The sequence below is a fragment of the Carettochelys insculpta genome, chromosome 1 (genome assembly GCF_033958435.1).
Source record: "Carettochelys insculpta isolate YL-2023 chromosome 1, ASM3395843v1, whole genome shotgun sequence".
Taxonomy (NCBI): Eukaryota; Metazoa; Chordata; order Testudines; family Carettochelyidae; genus Carettochelys; species Carettochelys insculpta.
In genome coordinates this window covers 240063172-240081207 of record NC_134137.1, presented here as the reverse complement: position 1 = coordinate 240081207, position 18036 = coordinate 240063172, and the positions used below count along the sequence as shown (strand labels likewise).

At 44.7% G+C, this 18036-nt stretch overlaps 1 protein-coding gene across 2 annotated transcripts in view; it reads left to right on the top strand.

Annotated features, from left to right (window-relative positions):
• The window catches only part of VWF (von Willebrand factor), a 233766-nt gene that overhangs the window by 44664 nt on the left and 171066 nt on the right, over window positions 1-18036 (top strand). For both annotated transcript variants that reach the window (XM_075003060.1, XM_075003070.1), the window contains 6 exons: window positions 1093-1215; window positions 6330-6441; window positions 8177-8223; window positions 13087-13223; window positions 16392-16530; window positions 17272-17372. In XM_075003060.1, coding sequence (XP_074859161.1) covers window positions 1093-1215; window positions 6330-6441; window positions 8177-8223; window positions 13087-13223; window positions 16392-16530; window positions 17272-17372 — 659 coding nt within the window. The remainder of the gene's footprint in view (window positions 1-1092; window positions 1216-6329; window positions 6442-8176; window positions 8224-13086; window positions 13224-16391; window positions 16531-17271; window positions 17373-18036) is intronic.

Genomic DNA, 18036 nt, shown 5'->3' with positions numbered 1-18036 from the left:
GAAAGGGAGATATGCACAGTGTTAGCCATTCCCAGGTAATAACAGTTTACACTGGGCTTGATTACACACAAAACATTTTTATTAAGCAAAACAGTAGGCTTTAAGTGCTTCTAAGAAAGCAGTCAGATCAAAGTGAGTTAAAAATTAAAATAAAAGAAAATGCATAGCTATTTCTATTCCACTAAGGAGGTAGTTGCTTGTGAGTTCTGACCCTGCGTAGCTGTTCTCATATCAGGTGGAAGCTTCAAGTAAGCAATTACTTCATCCTGACTTGGGTCTTCAGTTCACTGCAAAGTTCTCTCCCCCTTTCTTAGGGCGCATCAGGCAATTTCCAAGGCTGTCTGAGAACAAAAGATGGAGGAACCCCAGGGCCCTCTTTATGCCTTTCCCCCATGGAGGGAATTCCATTGTTCTCTTTGTGTAAAAATATACTCCAAGATGGAGAATGTCACATGAGTGAAATCACCTGTCCCTGTCTTTTTTGGACAATTCACCATTGCGTGCTCACTGGTCTGAACCTAGGCAGAGAAGTGCTTCAGATGTGAATTGATGCCCATTAAACACCCTTTATTGGTGAAGTACAGCTATACTCTCACAATAGGGTAGCCCTGCCTCCTGTTGAGGTCTTCAGAGATGAACATTTGGAACACCAATATGTAGACAGTACTTCTAATTTCAATTAGAAAAATGATACAGGCACAAAAATAAGATTTATCGATTCATCAGATTATGCCATTGGAAATGAAAGGTTACAAGACACATTTTGTCCAAAGCATCTCTGAGTTATGCATACTTATATGCAATACCCGTTTTCCATAAGCATGGGGGGTGTCCATCACCATATCTTTCATTGGACCAGGTTCTGTTGATGAAATATTCAAGCTTTCACAGAGGTTTTCCTCTCGTATAGAACAGAATGGCAGATGCAACTGTCACATCATGCAACAAAATTAACATCTATTAAATATTTGTTCCCGAAATGAAATAATTGATCAGACCTCTTCTCTAATCCTGGCAATTGATTTTATGGTAATCAATGAGATTAACAGTTATTAAGGGATATGTATTTCTAATTTCATTTAATTGTTTCAGGGCCAAGGTGTCCAATTGGCATGGAGTATAAGGAGTGTGTATCTCCTTGTGTCAAAACCTGCCAGAGTCTGAATATCAACGAAGTGTGTCAAGGACAATGCACTGATGGCTGCAGCTGCCCTGGTAATTTATTTACTGATTTATTTACACAGAGAAACCTTTGGCTGTGATATTATGCATTTTATGAGAAGAAGGAAACCAGTGTCTGTCTTCTAATGTTCCTGAAGCCAGAAGCTTTTCTCTTTGTTTGTGTATGCCCCTTGGAATAGGTTGATTTCTATACTGCCTGTATGCTTGTTCTATGAAAGGACTTCTATTTAAGTTCAATAAAAAATAAAGGCCTTTGTGACCATCAGCACTAGTTAGTGCTGCAGGATGTACTTCCAGGCATGGGGCTGTAGTGTATGATGCCTACAAATTTCTGCATAACTTGGGATTAGAGCAATCCAACCGTTGGAAGAAGATGCTGAGAAAATTATACTAAGAGGATTTATTAATGCAAAAAATGGAAATATTTTACATTTCATCCTAAAAATTCCTTGGTGGTTTATATCTATGAGGTAAATTCTTCTTATTGCCCTTTTCCACACAAATGATTTCTTAGAATTCCATGGGCTATATATGCCTGACTAAACTAAGCAGAGCTTGGTCTACGTGTTTTTCTTTCTTCCTCTAATACACCCATCACTGGTATCTGAAGAAAGCTTTATCTCCAGCTGCAAAGACCATGTTCTCCCTCCTCCCACATCTCTAAGTGGGAATAGTCTTGTGTCTCATGTTTAAAGTGTAGGCTACACTGATCTGTATAAAGATATGTGTTTAACTCTGTGTAGTCATTTACTAGATACCTCATGTGAGCTTTAGCATGGAAAATGCGTCTCTGGTTTCATGGGATCATAGTGGCAACAATGTTAGAATTGTGGGGTGCCCTTGCCCTTCCATTTCAAATTGTTCTTTAGAGCTATTTCATACCTCAATATTGTTCATGTTAGGATGCAGTTTCTTGTATATGCTGACAGTACACAGCATGGCCTGGAAAGATAGTCATGGGAGATGGCTGGGAGTCTCTCTCAGCCAGTTAGTCAACAGGCAAACACCTGTGGCCTGTGTTATACAAGAGTCAAGACTAGATGATCACAATGCCCCTTGGGATCTTAGAATTTATGAATCTATGACTCCTTCAGCTCTGCATTGCACTTTCCTTTCTCAACGTGGACAAACTTTGCACCTGTAAAGCCTCACTATAGTCTCTTGTTCCTTTTTATAAGGTGTGATGTTACCATGTTAGCCTTTCAGATCTACACGTCTCCCTCAGTTTCCGATAGCAAAGATATATGCCTTTTGCTGGTACTTGGGTTGAATGCTTCTCAATGTTCTTTACCTGTAACAGCACTGCATCTGAACTTTTCATACGGGTTTCTGCAAAATCGCTTGTTCAATTCCAAAGACAGTTGTGTAAGAAACTCAGATGATAGTGTCCTACAGTGGGTTATCGGAGCATTCTTGGGCCTGGTCTACTCTACAATGTTCGATCGACACAAGGTGACTTACATCAACTCAACTTTGGAAGCATCTAACAAAATTGATGATCCCACCAATATAACTTGCTGATTATGCCAACTGAATAGCTGCACCTCTGCAAGAGATGTAGAGGTTAGGTTGACTGTAAAGTCTCATTGCAATAAGTAATTTCCCCTTCAGTTACTCTCACCTTCTCATCACTGGAGGTAAGCCATGTCCATTCTAACTTAATTAGCACAGATGTCACACCCCTATCTCTGTATCCCTGCCTTTTTTCCCTTCAAGCATCTGAGGAAGTGAATTGTATCTCTTGAAACCTTACACCTTCATAAATTTGTTAGTCTTTGAGTTGCCACCAGACTTGTTGGTTTTGCTGAAACAGACTAACCTGGCTAGATCCTCTGAAACCAGTGGAGACACTGGCTTGTTTACACCCACTGTTGCTGCTGAAATCCTCCCACATGCAAACGTGATTTAACTACTTCAGTGGCTGTATGTCAATGTAATTTTGTAGTGTAGGCATGCCCTTCGATCAGACAGGGCTTGAGCTTGCAAGAGGAGAGCCAGGAGCTGGATGATTGAAAGGACAGGACATTGTTGGCCTGAATATGCTTGATCTCATCTGGTTATGGACACTAAGCAGGCTGGCCTGAGTGGGTAGTGCTTGGATGGGATCCTCCAAAACAGGGGCAGGATTAGGCTACTGCCTTAGAATAACTGGTATTGCTAACTCTTTCCTCAGCCCTGACCTGCCTCACAAAAACTGGCCTATACCCATGTAATAGTGTTAAGACAGCTAACTGAAACTGAAACACAATAGCAAACCACTTGGGAGCTGGCTGGTTTCACCTTGCTCCCGTCCCCTCACAATACAGACAGAACAGGGAAGAGCCAAGAGCGTGGAATTCATCAGCCTGAAGTACTGTTGCTACCCTGCTTCGCAGCTCGGCTATGAATGCCTCAGGAATGGAGGTTATGTATAAGCCTGAAATGTTCATAACAGAGCAAAAAATGAGGGGTGTTCTTCCAAAAGACTGCATCTGAACGTTGACTCCAAAGGCACTGACTCTGTAGATGCTCCATCATCCAGAAGGGAGACCCGTCCGACCACTTCCCCCAGTGCCTATCGCCTTCTTGCAGCCCTGCTGACCACCTCTTCAGCATCCCTCCCAGCACCTCCTGCCTGCCACAAAACAGCTGTTCTGTGGCATTTGTGGTGGTCAGGAAGAGCGGGGGAGGGATGTGAAAACAGCATGTCTGGGGGACAGGTAGGACAGTGGCTTGGAGGAAGGGGTGAAATAGGGGTGTGGTGTGGGCAAAGCAGGGGTGGAAAGAGGTGGAGTGAAGATGTGGTGGCTACAGCTATTCTGGAAATAGTTTATTTTGAAATAATGCTGCTTCACACAAAACGCGTGTTGAAATAGCACTGAGCTTAGTGGCATCCAATAAGAATTCAAAGTTCACCACACTTGTGGTTATCATCCTTCTGTATTCGCCACAGCCCCCCAGCTCTAAATAAATGCCCTCCCCTTCCCGAGAGCCAGGCACCCCAAGTCTCCTGTTTTAAATCAATGCCAGAGACTCACCAGAGCCATGGGAGCTGCTGCCACCGAAGCTGCTGGGGCCACTGCTGCTGGAGTGGCTGGAACCATTGGGGCCATGGGCCCAAAAAATCAGCTGGGGCAGCTGGAGCCACTGCCGCTGGGGCTGCCAATGAAACCTCCAGGGCCACCGCCATGGCTTCTTCAACCATGCAGTGGGGCACCTGCACAGAATGGCCAGACAGCACTACTGGTGTGTGGCTCCGAGAGCCGCAATCGCCACGCTGCAGTGTCCTGTGCACCACATGTGACGAGTGGTGAACGTCTTGGGCACTATTATTGGAAATACAGCATCCACACACATACAGCCTATTTCAAAATAGGGCCGTGGGACACACCGTGGCTTATTTTGCAAGAGGCACTATTCCTCGTAGAATGAGGTTTGCCAATTTCCAAGTAAGTCAGCCTGTATTGTGAAATTATTGTGAATTATTGGTTGTGTTGTGCAGATGCTCGGATAGTTATTTCAAAATAATGGCTGTTATTTCAAAATAGCTTTGCTTTGTAGGCATACCCTGAGGGGCAGAATGAGAAAAAAGACTTCAAATCCGTGTTCTCTTGTTTCAGTGCAGCGTTAGTGATAGCAAATTTTACTTGAGCTTCATATTGTGCCACATCCAGTAAGGATCTGACAAGCGGACATCTGCATTTTACCAGCGTTTTTCTTCTCTGTTCCAGCCCAGCCTCTGCTCTGAGAGAAAAAGGAACCCGTTCAAGTTGGGCACCACAGAGTTATTTTAACATTTAAAGTTTAGTTGTTTTTGCCGGGAAAAGACAGACCTTCTATTTTCTCTTTGGAAAGCCCTCCTGCTTTTAAATGCAGAGATCACAATTTAATTTTCATGGGGATAGACTTCCTGGAAATACACGTAGGAAGAGGGTGTGTCTTCTGGTTGTGGGCATGGGGCTCTGCAATCAGGAACCTTTTGCTCCATTCTTGGCTGGTCCATTGGCTCATTGTGTGACCTGAGATAAAATCATTTTAATATGTCTGTGCATCACCTTGTCCATCTGTAATATGGGCATAATAGTCCTTAAAGCAGTTGTTTAGGGACTTAGGCTTTTCATTCCTGATTTGCTGAGTGCGTGAAAGGGGAATGAGTTGATTCGGAAGGTTAAATTTTGTTCCTCTCACAGGCAGGTCTGTGGCACTCAGCTTTCTGTTTGCTGGCTAAGGGTATGTCTTCACTACAGGGAATTTAGACCCTGTTGTGGTCGATCTTCCATAGTACAATTTAGTGTAACTAGTGGGGATGCACTAAATCGAACTTATAAGGTGCCCTCATTGATTGGGGTACTCCTGCCCCTTATTAGGAGTAAGGAAAGTCAATGGGAACACAGGATCCCATCAACTTCCCTTAGTGGAAATGGCATGGAAGCCCAGATTAAGGTAGGTGAACTGTGTATATACGACCTTCCCTAAGACAAATACAGCACCCATCTTGGCCAGCTAGTAAAGCTGCAGTAGGTGTGATGGCTGGGTAGCCATCAGGTGGGCTATCTGTTTTCCCGCTGTCCACTCATTTGCTTCTTCAGCTCCAGTCCCACTCATCTCTCCCCAGCTGTCACTACACCATCTCCCCCGTTATGGACTCCTACCCACTCCTCTGACCCCTTGCAACCCTATAATATATGTACCTCTGGTAAGGACTTGTGACTTTGATCCTGGGCTGTATTCCCCACTGGTGACAGTACATATGGGGATATGACTTGTTATGCTTAGATTGCACTTCCAGGAAAGCCCTGATGGTGATTATTCAGGTCCAGGTTTGAGCCCAGATAACAGTCCTCTTCCCCTTCTCCCACACCCGAGCATTAGAGGTGACTGGACATAGGGTTCTGTCTTGAGCTCTCCCCCACCCTCAAGAGTTTGTGTGATGTGACTTAAAAAGTGGGTTCAGGGGGCTTCCAGAAATGCACAACTCAGCACATTTACTGGAATAAGCAGTATCTGAATGAAACTCCTCAGCAATTGGCACGAAGTTCTTTGGGTAGGACCAGACCTTTCCAGTTACTTCTGTGCCTGACCTTGGATAACTGCAAATGAAATCTTTTCAAGAGTGGCTCTGACGTGTGCTTTTGTTTTGTTTTTCTGCTACTGTCTGAACTATCCAGTGGGGAAGCTACTTGATGGAGATAGCTGCGTTGACAGCTCTGAATGCTCCTGCATACATTCTGGCATGCGCTATCCTTCTGGTGCCTCCGTCTCCCAGGACTGCAATTCATGGTAAATATAATGATATGGTGCAATCGGTATGATCCAGCCTGGTCTAGAGAAGTAGTGTACTGCTCTTCAGTTTTGTGCACTCCCCTCCCTCTACACCTTTTTCCTTTTGATTGGCAAATTCCCCAGTCTAAGATTTAGAAGTGCCAACCTCTTCCCAGAAGCAAGCTATTCATAAAGAGTGAATCCACTCCCTTTCCACAGTGATATTTGATAGTAGAACTGTGTAAGGGTCATCATCTTGCATACAGTGGAAAAATATTTGTTTTGTGAATAACACAAACACCCAGACTCCCAGTCCCAGCTAGCTTTGGACAGCAGAGTTTTGTTTTGACTTACTACATTAATGTAACTTTCCTTAAATCTAATTCAAAATGTCCTTTGAGAAGTCCAGGTGAGACAAATTCATGCACCCTCTTGCACAGCCATCGCATTTCACCTCCCCAGTTTTCTAGCCCTAGATTCAATATGTAACCCTCTTCTTTCATCGCAACATCGAATATTATCCTAAAGGATCTTGAGTTACCCATGTAGAAGGAAGGGAATGAGCAAGGTAACTATGTGGGTTAGGAGTTATGGGAACAATGGTCCATCCAGGCAACAGAAGAGGAAACCTGATAAATGGCCCACCCAGATCCAACATGCAATAAAGTGGGATGCTGTGCATATCACTACTGTCAACAAGAAGCAGCTCAGCCTCCATGCCATGTATTAATGGAGCTTGAGCAGTGACCATCACATTAGCACTTCAATACGTCCATGGTGGGATGGAGCCCCGTGACCAGCCTGGGGCCTTCTCAGCTCTGGGTTCTGATAGCATTATTCAAATCACCATGTCCTTGGGAGCTTAGTCCAATACAATAGACTTCATGTTTAGAAAAATCTCCTGCTATTCAGCCTAAGTATTCCCTTGCTGAATGCTGTGCCCTGGAATCCCCTCATTTGTATCACCCTAAATCATCCAACTGGCTCCAGAGGGTGTATAAGGGATGGGCTAACTCCTAAAATGAGAACCAACTGACCCCCCTCTGCATGCTCTTTTAAGAAGTTGTGGGGTTTGAAGGTGTTTGGCCATATAGTCCAAGGATGACAGCAACAGCCACTGGTGCACATTGATTAACCCGGATAGCATGACTGCCTCCAAGAGCTGATGCTGAATCCATACTTCCATCTACGCAACTGATGGAAAGAAATATTGTTTCTCTCTCCCACTCGCACCCAAGAGAGGTTTTTCTTTTTCATAGTTAAAACTGTAGGTGCCAAGGTTTCAGTGACCAACCTCCCCTTTCCCACTGAGGATTTTTTTTTTAATATCAATTTGTAACATATGCGATGGCTAAAATAAATGGCTTCAGAGGGAAAAAAGAAAAAGAGTTCTGTACTGTACTTTTATAACCATGCTGATTCATAGATTCCAAGGCCAGAAAGGACTGTTTGGATTGTTTCCTCTTCACCTTCTGTGTCACATCAGGGCATAGGACTTCCTCATAATGATGCATAGAACATGTATTTTAGAAAAACAATATTGAAGTTCAATACTACTATATTTTGCACTGGGCTAGCTGGAGAGATTGTGAATGGAAGATGAATAGGTTAAGAAGCAGTACCGATGTGTGTGTCCCCAGGATGATTGGTTTACTTTTGCTGAAGGGGGACCTCAGCTTTGAACTGTTTTGGGACATGCTGCAGTAAGAGATGTGAAATTATGCACCCTGACTTTTAACAATCTATTCCCTAGCATTTGTCGACGTGGCAGCTGGATCTGTAGCAATGAGGAGTGCCCAGGTATGCTGACCCTTGTGCTCCCCCAAAGTATGTAAACCTTGCCTAGTTCAGTCCCACATGTAGATAAGTGCGCAGAGGGTATTTGTCTTTGCTTTGAGCTCTGGCTGCAACCAAGGATCATATTTCAAGAGTTCAGGAGTCCACAAGGTAAATCAGACTGTGCAGAAGGGTTTATGTGTGGCAGTGTAAATACATGTTTTTCAGTGGTGGTGGGGGGAGATGAGGGAGGCGTGAGTTCTCTTTCCATTGCTTTTATTGCCATGTTGTAAAAACTGTAGATTCAGAGTAGTAGCTTTCAGGAAGGAAAACTGTTGTGCCTAACTAGAATATCTGCAATTTCCTTTCCTTTCCTATTTATGGACAGGAAAATTAATCGGAATTAAGTAGCATTATGAATGTAAAGTGAATCACATTAAGCTCCCATGTGGGCATTCTTATTCAGAATTATATAGATTTTCATTGAGTTTAGCTTGATTCACTTTATTTTTGAATAATGGTACATCTACACTGCAAATAGACTCTGCATGGGGCTTGGGTTAAGGGGTGTTCAAATTGTAATGTAGACATTCGGGCTCAGGCTGCAGCTTGAGCTCTGGGACCTTCCCACTTGCAGGATCCTACAGCCTCAGCTCTAGCATGAGACCAAACATTTACATCACAGTTATACAAACCTTTTGCTCTAGCCCAAGTCCAAGTCAGGTGGCATATGCCAGCTATGGATGTCTAACTGCGGTGTATAGATACCCTCAGAGTGTCCACACAGGGGTTTAATGCAGTTCAACTAATCCACTTTCAGAGACAATTTCGATTAATGGTTTTGATTGTCTCCATGTAAACAAGCCCTGACTAATGGCCTGAATCAGCAAACGCTTTCATGGGACTACTTACACAGGAAATCCTATGGCTATGGCTACACTAGGGGAAAACTTCAAAATGGCCATGCTAATGGCCGAATCGGAGAATACTAATGAGGCGCTGAAATAAATATTCAGTGCCTCATGAGCATGCTGCTGGCCTCGACACTTAGACAGTGCTGGGTTTCACTGGCACACAGCTCATCTACATGGGGACCTTTTTGAAAGGACCCTGCCAACATCGAGGAATAAGGGGATTTCAGTGTCGGCAGGGGCATTTCGAAAAGGACCCCCTTGTAGACGAGCTGCACACAAGCGAAATGCAGCACTTTGAAGTGCCACGACCGGCAGCGTGCTAATGAGGTGCTGACTATTTATTTCAGCGCCTCATTAGTATTCTCCAATTTGGCCATTAGCATGGCCCTTTTGAAGTTTTCCCCAGTTTAGACGTAGCCTACATGTCGTATAAGTAAATTGGACCATGCATGGTGTTCTGTAGGATTTACAGGATTGGGCTGTAAATAATGTGTTCTGTTCAAGAAGCTAGAGCCATAGCCAAGGTAGCAGGCCACCCAGGCACATACACAGGAATTTCTGTGGGGGAAGGGGTGCCTTGTTGTAAATGTGGAGTGTAATTCTTTTATATACAAAGGGGTTCAAAATAGTCATGCAATGAGTGTGCATAAGACAGGTCAATGAAAAAACTGAGTAGAAACAGTGGTAAAATAATTTCATTATAACATACTAAAAATTAAACAATAATAAAGGGTTTATAGCAATTACCTTCTGGGATCTCACTGTAATCTCATAAATGAAAATCAATATTCCAAAATATTCCAGTCTTTATCTTCAGAGTTTTCTGTTGAGACAAAATACATGCTAGTAGTAATAAAATAGATCTTCATGATAGTAAGTTCACTGCAGTGTCCAAGACATGTTCACAATTAGTTTCCATCTTCTCCCCCTCCCTTTCCTGTTGCTTGCAGCCAAAGGCATGCTGGGGAGCTGGCCAAGGAGCTACAGCTTTCTGGTTGCCATCATGCCTGGCAGGCTCCCTTTGCACACCACAGCAAGGAGGAAGGGAGAGAAACCAGACATGGGGTAATCACAAACAGGTAGCCCTGTTAGTCTGTATCTGCACAGAACGAAAAAGCAGTCCTGCAGCACTTTAAAGACCGATAAAAGAATGTATTAGGCAACGAGGTTTCTGAATTTGAATTCTGAATTGGTCAGAATTTCCAGATCTGAAGAAGTGGGTCTGTCCCACAAATGCTCATCGCCTCCGACATGGGGAGTGTGTGTGTGTGTGTGTGTGTGTGTGCGCGTGCGCGCACGCAGACTTGTGCGTGCATGCATGTGCATCTGCAGCCTTTGCTCGCACCCCCTCCCCCACACAGTGCTTCCACCAGTCTGTTTTTCTCTCCTCCCTAACCTCCCTTCAAACAATCTGTTTGCAATGGTCAGTTGACATTTCCATCCTGGCTGATATGCTCACTTCTCTGCCCTGAAATCTGTGCTTGCTGCTCCAGGCCCCTCTTCAGTTCCAGCCCTGTAATCAGCAGAGACACAAGAAGCCTCTACAGACCTCATGGTGTGCTGCCTCCTCCTGCTCCAAGCATGAGTATTGGGAGGGGGCTAGCCACAGGCAGTTCTGAGCTGCCTAGTACTGAGACGTGAGAGTGGAGAACTGAGAGCAGGGGTCTCAGGGCATGTGGGAGATCAGAAAATGGGGAAAACATGTCAGTATTTGACACACAGATAGAATGAGATGAAAAGAGGACCAAAGTGGGGGAAATTACACCTACCAGTGCCCATTGAATCTGTCATTGGGCTCTAAGCCACCTTGCCTCACCCATCTACATCCCTGCTTCAAGTAGACAGAGCAGTTGCGCCAACGTTTTAGAGAGAAGCACAGTCTGAGAGGTGTGGAATCCCCGAAAATGGAAGGGACACATTTTCTGAGAAATTCCATACAAGCTTCTGACAAAGGCACATTCCACCCCCATGATTGTCTAGTTCATTGGAGAGCCCTCCAAATGCAGCACAACTGTGTAAAGTATCAGTTTAGGTTTTAAGGCTCACAAGCTTCCATGTTTATTGTGTCTCATGACTCTACATCAAATGTAGTCCGTGTACAAGTGAAAAATGCTGCTGCTGCTTCTAAGTACAAATTCAACCCGGGATCACACCACCCCCCATTTCATTTCACTTTTGGGGGGCCTCCCTGTGCTTTTCAGGCTTGGTGCAAATAACTCCTTTCCTCTCCTTCCCCTGTCAGTTCGGCTTCCACTGCCTTCACTGGGGCTACATGCAGTTGTGGGGCTTAGCCATTTGAAATAACTTGCTTATATTATAAGCACTTTGGTGCAGGGAGCATGTCTTTCCTTTATGATTGGACAGCTGTGGAGTTATTTGAGGCTGAACGGTAATTGAATAAGCTAAATGTAAGAGGAAAGGCCACCTCAAGTTCTGCCCCTGTGAGAAACACAACTTTATCTGAGTCTGATTGTCTTTCAGCTCTTTACCCGTTTCGTGCATAGGTCTGGAACTAGGGTTTCTGCTATGCCCTAGGCTTGAGTAGCAATAACAACCCAAATGCACAGTTTCTGCCCTGAGCGCATACTGCACACATTGTTCTAGCACCCCTGCTTTTGAGAGTCATAAAATGAGATATTTTTACCTATATGCTTGAATAAGTCCAAAGGATCCAGCCTTTCTTTTTTGTTCTATGTTAACTAAGGCTATTGTGACACATTCAGACACAGGAGCCGTGGCAGGGCCTCATTGTAATGTCTAGAGAAACAGAGACAATATTCCCAACCTGCCAAGATCTAAGTGTCAACAAAAATCCAGAGAACTACAAAAAAAGTTCAGAACAAGGGCAGGAGAACAAGAAAGGTTCAATTTTTAATGTGTAGAGGGCCCAGTTCTGCTGCAACTTAGGCTTCTTCTACACAGTTCTAAAAAGTGATTTAATTTACTTGCTACAAACCCCCATTTAGAAAAGTAGAGGCAATATGACCTTGTAAAAACAGCGCGAGATTGGGAGACCAGGATGAAAATCCTAGCTCTGCCACTGGTTTGTTGGGCGACCTTGGGCAAGTCACTTCTCCTCCCAGTGCCTCAATTTCCTTGGTTCTAAAATGGGGATGATGTTTACCTCCTAGGTAAAGCACTTTGAATGCTATAGGTGAGAATTGTTATATGACAGTTAGTTGCTATTAACATATCAGTTTAAACCTGCATAGATTGTATCTGCAGATTTACAAACAAAGCTCAACTGACATAAGACACATTTAAATTGAATTATGGGCTTGTCTAAATATGCTTCAATAGTGCAGATGCACCACTGTAGTACTTCAGTGTAGGCACTACCTATGCTGAGGAGCAGTTCCCCCACCCGTGTGGACAGTCCATCTCCCTGAGCAGTGGTAGCTAAGTCAATGGAAGAATTCTTCCATCAGACTAGCTCTGTCTTCATGTTGATGTAGGTCAACTTAACTGTGTTACTCAGAGCTGTAGATTTTTCACACCTCAGAGCAGTGTAGTTTAATTATTTTTGTAATATAGATTAAGCTTGAGAGTGTTCACACAGCCTTTGGCACTGGTTTTAGTAAAATGATTAGGTAAATTGGTGCAACTCATTGAACAAGGCCTGACTGGTGCTTGAGTAACGCCACTGAAGTCCCTGGTTCTGGTCTCATTGTGGAGTATAATTCACGCCCCATTTACAGACCTTTTCAGGGTCATTTTGAGGCTTGAGCTGGTTTTCTGTGCAAGGCTGAGTTTCACCCTGTGCGAGGAAACCTTGAGTTACAGTCTTCTTAGCTTTGTCTGGAGTCTGCCTTTCTAATGACAATGAGCTCCTCCAGTATGAGGAGCCATGCTGCTGCTACCATGCAGCCCTTAGGAGCTGTGAGCCTGGCACAGCCTGCTCCATGCTGTGTGCCTCACAAGAAGCCCGAATTTGCTCAAAGATCTGACTGTCTTTCTTTGGCATTTTTTTCAGGAGAATGTTCAGTCACTGGCCAATCTCATTTCAAAAGTTTTGACAACAAATATTTCACCTTCAGTGGGATCTGTCAATACTTATTTGCCAAGGATTGTGAGGAGAACTCCTTTTCTATTATCATAGAGACGATCCAGGTAAGAGCATCCTTCCTGTAGGTTTGTGTTGGGGGAGTGGATAAATGGAGCTTCCTGTGCATGTGAATGGCATTTGCCTATGAAAATAGCTACACTCTCTCTTCTGAATTAACACCTGTTTGTCTCTCCTTGCTGCCTTTCCTTTAATCCCAGGCTGTAGACTCAAATTCATTATACTGTCTCTCCGCAGTTTTGCCAAGTCAGCATACAAATACAAGAGACAGAGGAGGGTGTGCCCCTTCCACTGAACTGTTTAGACTGCAGGCTCCACAGTGGCCCTGAGCATGTGCTTCCTCAGGAACCAAGGGGCACAGAATAATATGGTTACCCTAAGAGTTTGGAGTTCTTTCTTGGAAGATCTTATTGGCAAACTGGTTCCACTACTCCCTAGTTCATCAGCCCCTTGAAACTTGTTTCCCATGATCCCCGCTGCAAAGAGACTGGCAAAGGCCTAGTTACAGGGCAGGAAATGGAGATAGAGAGAAATAGGAAGGGTGCCAGAGCATACTGGAACAGGGAGTGACCACTCAGTAAGGACAGCAGCTGGGTTTTATGAGGGAGTTTTGCAGAAGAGGCAGTAAAATCGATACGGGAGTAGATGAGAGAGTTGAGGGAGTGGGACGGGTGACAGAGAAGGAAAATTTGATGAGGGAGTGTTGGACGTATAGAACTGAGGAGGGCAGAGAGGTAAGATAGGAAGAAAGAATCACAGCAGTGGGAGTGAGGAGGGTTTGGAAGGAGAGAGGAAGGCACCAGGGCAGGTGGAGGAAGGGAGGCAGCAGAAGCAGCATGAAGACAGTGCATAGAAGGGAAAAGGCAGCAGGGACAGTTTAGGGATTAAGAGGCCCCATAGAGAAGTTGAGCAGAAAGCCCATTTGTGTTAGGGAAATAGGTTTTGCCTATCCTCATCCACAACCCCTTCAGTGCCAGTGATTAGTGCATTCTTGCAGAGTTGGGCTTGTGGAACTGGCGTAACTGGTTTCCACATAAACTGTTCTTTCGAAACCGAGAAGGGAAGACCAGAGCCTGTGAGTCAGCATCCCCTGTCTGCAGAACATTCCACCCGGACCTTTGTAACTAACAACAGGAGTCCATGAAATGACGAGAGTGAGAGCTGCGTGCCTCTAGTTTCCCCTTTTGAACAAACTTGTGACATGTCTGTCATCTCACTAGACAGAGCAGCCAGGAAGAGAGTCTCTCTCGTCACACAGTGCAGCTTGTTCTCAGGTTCTCACTGTCATGGTATCAGAGAGGTAGCTGTGTTAGCTGTATCTGCAAAAACAACAAGAAGTCCTGTGGCACCTTGTAGACTAACAGATACTTTGGAGCATAAGCTTTCAGGGGCAAAGACCTGCTTCATCACGAAAGCTTATGCTCCAAAATCTCTGTTAGTCTATAAGGTGCCACAGGACTTCTCGTTGTGTGGGTCTGTCCCACGAAAGCTCACCTAATAAACAATTTTGCTAGTCTTTAAAGTGTTACTTGACTGCTTTTTGTTTTGATAGTGTATAGACTAGCGCGGCTGTCTCTCTGTTACTATCCAAAATATCTGTTAGTTGATAAGGTGCCACTGTCATAGGTGCAGCCTGGCCTCATAGTTCCTTTTCCAATGCCCTGAGAAAAGATGGTGCACTACAGTTCCCTGATGTAGAATTAGATCTATGTATTGTGTATTAATTACACTGAGTACTTAAGCATTCCCAGCCATCCCTCTGTGGTTTAACAGGGTCTTGTCCCCAGATCAGTTGGGAATAATTGCTCAGTGACAACAACATTCATGCTCTAGGAACCTATCTGTATTTGTGACAGTTTTATTAATGCATTTAGCACAGTTACAAATACTCTATCCCAGGCCAGTCAATAGAATGTACATCTGAACATCCATATGCTCACCCCATTCTTGCAAAACCATCTGAAATGTTAGTCATTGTCTTTCTGTCATCATCACCTCTTCCTTTCTGTCACCAGTGGCCATCATCCTGGCCCCTCCCCAAGGCTGCATGTCTGTCTCCTCCTGCACCCAGCTTGGGATACAACTTTCATAATGTGTTACACTGACGTCCCTATGCCTCATGCATATTTTCTAGGGATTTCTCCCCTTTTTCTTATTTGTATTTCCTCATCTTGCTAATGTTCGGATGCCCTTCTTTGATAGGTTAGTGTAGTAATGATATCCTCTTATTATCGTATACGTCAATTGTTGCTGTAGCACTCTTGTGACCAGACATCTGCAGACGTCCCTGTCCTAAAATAGTCAAAAGCTGGTGTTAGTTCCTCTTCCTGCAGCAGCCTGATTTCACTATATACAAACGTCCCCTCTTAAATACACTGTTCTTAGTTCTCCAAAACTACGATGTGATGCTTGGGTTATTTATGTGTTCCAAAGTTCATTGGCCTCCTATATTATACTGTCATGTGGCCAGTGTCTTTCAAGATAAAGGCCAGTAAGTTCCTTGCATTGTCGCTAAATAAAATAAATACCAAAGCTAAGCATGGGCACAGAGGTGACACTAACAACAGCCACTGGGGAGCTTCTGGCAGGGCTGCCCCCCACAGCAGGTGGCGGAGGCTGAGGTAACTCCCACCAGTGCCTGATGTGTGGGGCCTGGACCAACGGCCTCATCACTGTGTCACAAGCACCATTCCCAATCCCTGCCTCCCTCTTTCCCCTCCCCTGAGCAATGCTGCCTGGGGAATTACAGGGCTTGGTGCTGTGTCAATTGTTACCACCTCCCTCCCCACTCACCATGTGGGAAGTGGGAGCCAGAGTAGCACTCGATCCTGCTGTGCCACCCTCTTAGCTACTGCATCCCCCTTCTCCATGGCAACAGGAAGTGGTGTGCCCTGGTGCTGGGCTGTTCTGCTTTCCACCACTGTGGAGGTGAGGGGAGCAGTGGGCTGGGAGGGCGGTGAGGTGGAGCAGGCTGACAAGCTCCTTCCGCCCACATGGTGAGTGGGGGATGGTGACCTCTGCTGCAGTGCCAGGTCTCAAACTAGGATGGTTGGGGCAGCCATTGTGGGCCCCCCAAAAGCATGGGGCCTAGGGTGGCCCCCTCAGTTTGTCGTATGGGTAAGACAGCTCTGGCTTCTGGCCCTGCATGATGGAGCAGCTGAGCTACTGATACAGTGAAATCCTAACCGTCCTAGGAAATGTTGGCTTGCTTTTAGTGTTCAGATGATCCTGATGCAGTGTGCACCCGCTCAGCCTCTGTCCGACTCCAGGACGTGGAGAACAGCATAATCAAAATGAAGCATGGAGGCGGCATCTCTCTGAATGGCCAGGACATACAGATTCCTTTGGCACAAGGTGTGTTTGTGGCACGAGACAGTTCAGACCACACTCTAAGGCTGTGTCTATACAGCATGCGGAGCCCAGGATATCCTATGAGTGAAGCACCCCCACCTCTTCTAGCCACGCAGAATCGGTCTTAGTCAGGGCAGCAAGCACTCAGGACATGATCCAAGGATGATGCTAGGCGGTGGGTAAGAGCCAGTGGGACTCGGGTCTATGCCCTGTTACTTTTAGCACAGACGCAGGCCAAGCTGCAGCTCCAAGCCAGCTCTCACCTAGCATATGTGAAGCACAAGTGCAGAGATGCACCAGACGAGTGGGTACAATACCTGTGGACTGTCAAAGTGGAGCACTGCAACCAGCATGTTTGCTGTGTTCCCCTTTGGCACGTGCAATCTACACATCCCCTGTACTGCAGTGCCAGCTCCATTGGTGTGTATGGAGTGGGTGCTCTACACCTTGCCCATCTCTGCATCTTCTGGTGTGCTTAGGATCAATAGGCATCTGTGTCATAATGAGCAATGTCTTTGTGCCCCTATTTGGACTGGGTTTTACTCTCGGGTAAATCACATCTATATGTCTACACTAGGGGTATGCATAAGTTCCATTACATCTGTGGAAAGAAAATAGTGTGGACAAACTTTTAATGTATCTGCTTAGATCTCAAACCTTAAATGTCTGATGAAGACATTGCATCCTCCTCGCTGATGATTTAACACATCCTTCTTGACTGAAATTTGTCTGATTGTTTTTGAGGTGCCCTCCGTATCCAGCACATTACGTTATCTTCAGTTCGCCTCACCTTTGGGGAAGATTTGCAGATTGACTGGGATGGTCGGGGTAAACTCGTGGTGAAGGTAAGTTTTCTCTCCTCTCACCCAGCTATACACAAAGGCTTCCTTGTCTGCTGTGAGAAATTGCTTTATGTTGCATGCTATAAATTCTGTTCTCTCTCTGCCCTCAGAGCAAAATACTGATCCTTTTGTTTTGCAGAAACAAACATTTGCATCACAGCAACGGCTTGTTTTTTTTTCTTTTCTGTACACTAACAGTAGCTATTAAACATGAATATGTTTGCTTTCTGTACAAAAGACTGCCTGTGGGCCAAATTTTGATTCTATTTACCCTTGTCCATCCCTGGGAGGTCAATAGGATTGTATAGCTGAAAATGAGAGATGAATTTGGGCCATAGGACACGGTTCATTCATATATTTGAGAGGAAAAAAAAGACAATTTAAGTGCACAGGATATTCAGTATGTTGCTCCTACTAAGAATAACATTTCTGGTCATTCTGGGTCAACCTAAAGAGAGTCGTTTGCTTTGAGAAGTATTATATAGTGTTACTGATTGTCAATAATTGTTTTATTTTTATCCTACAAAAGGTAAGACTAATTAGTAATCCTGTAATAAACCCTACTATTTTCCCAACAAAGACACTTTGATTGGTTGCACTAGATTGTCCTTATGAAGCAGAACCCTGAGAAAGTCAATGTGAAGTTTCTCTGTCCTGAGAAGTTGTG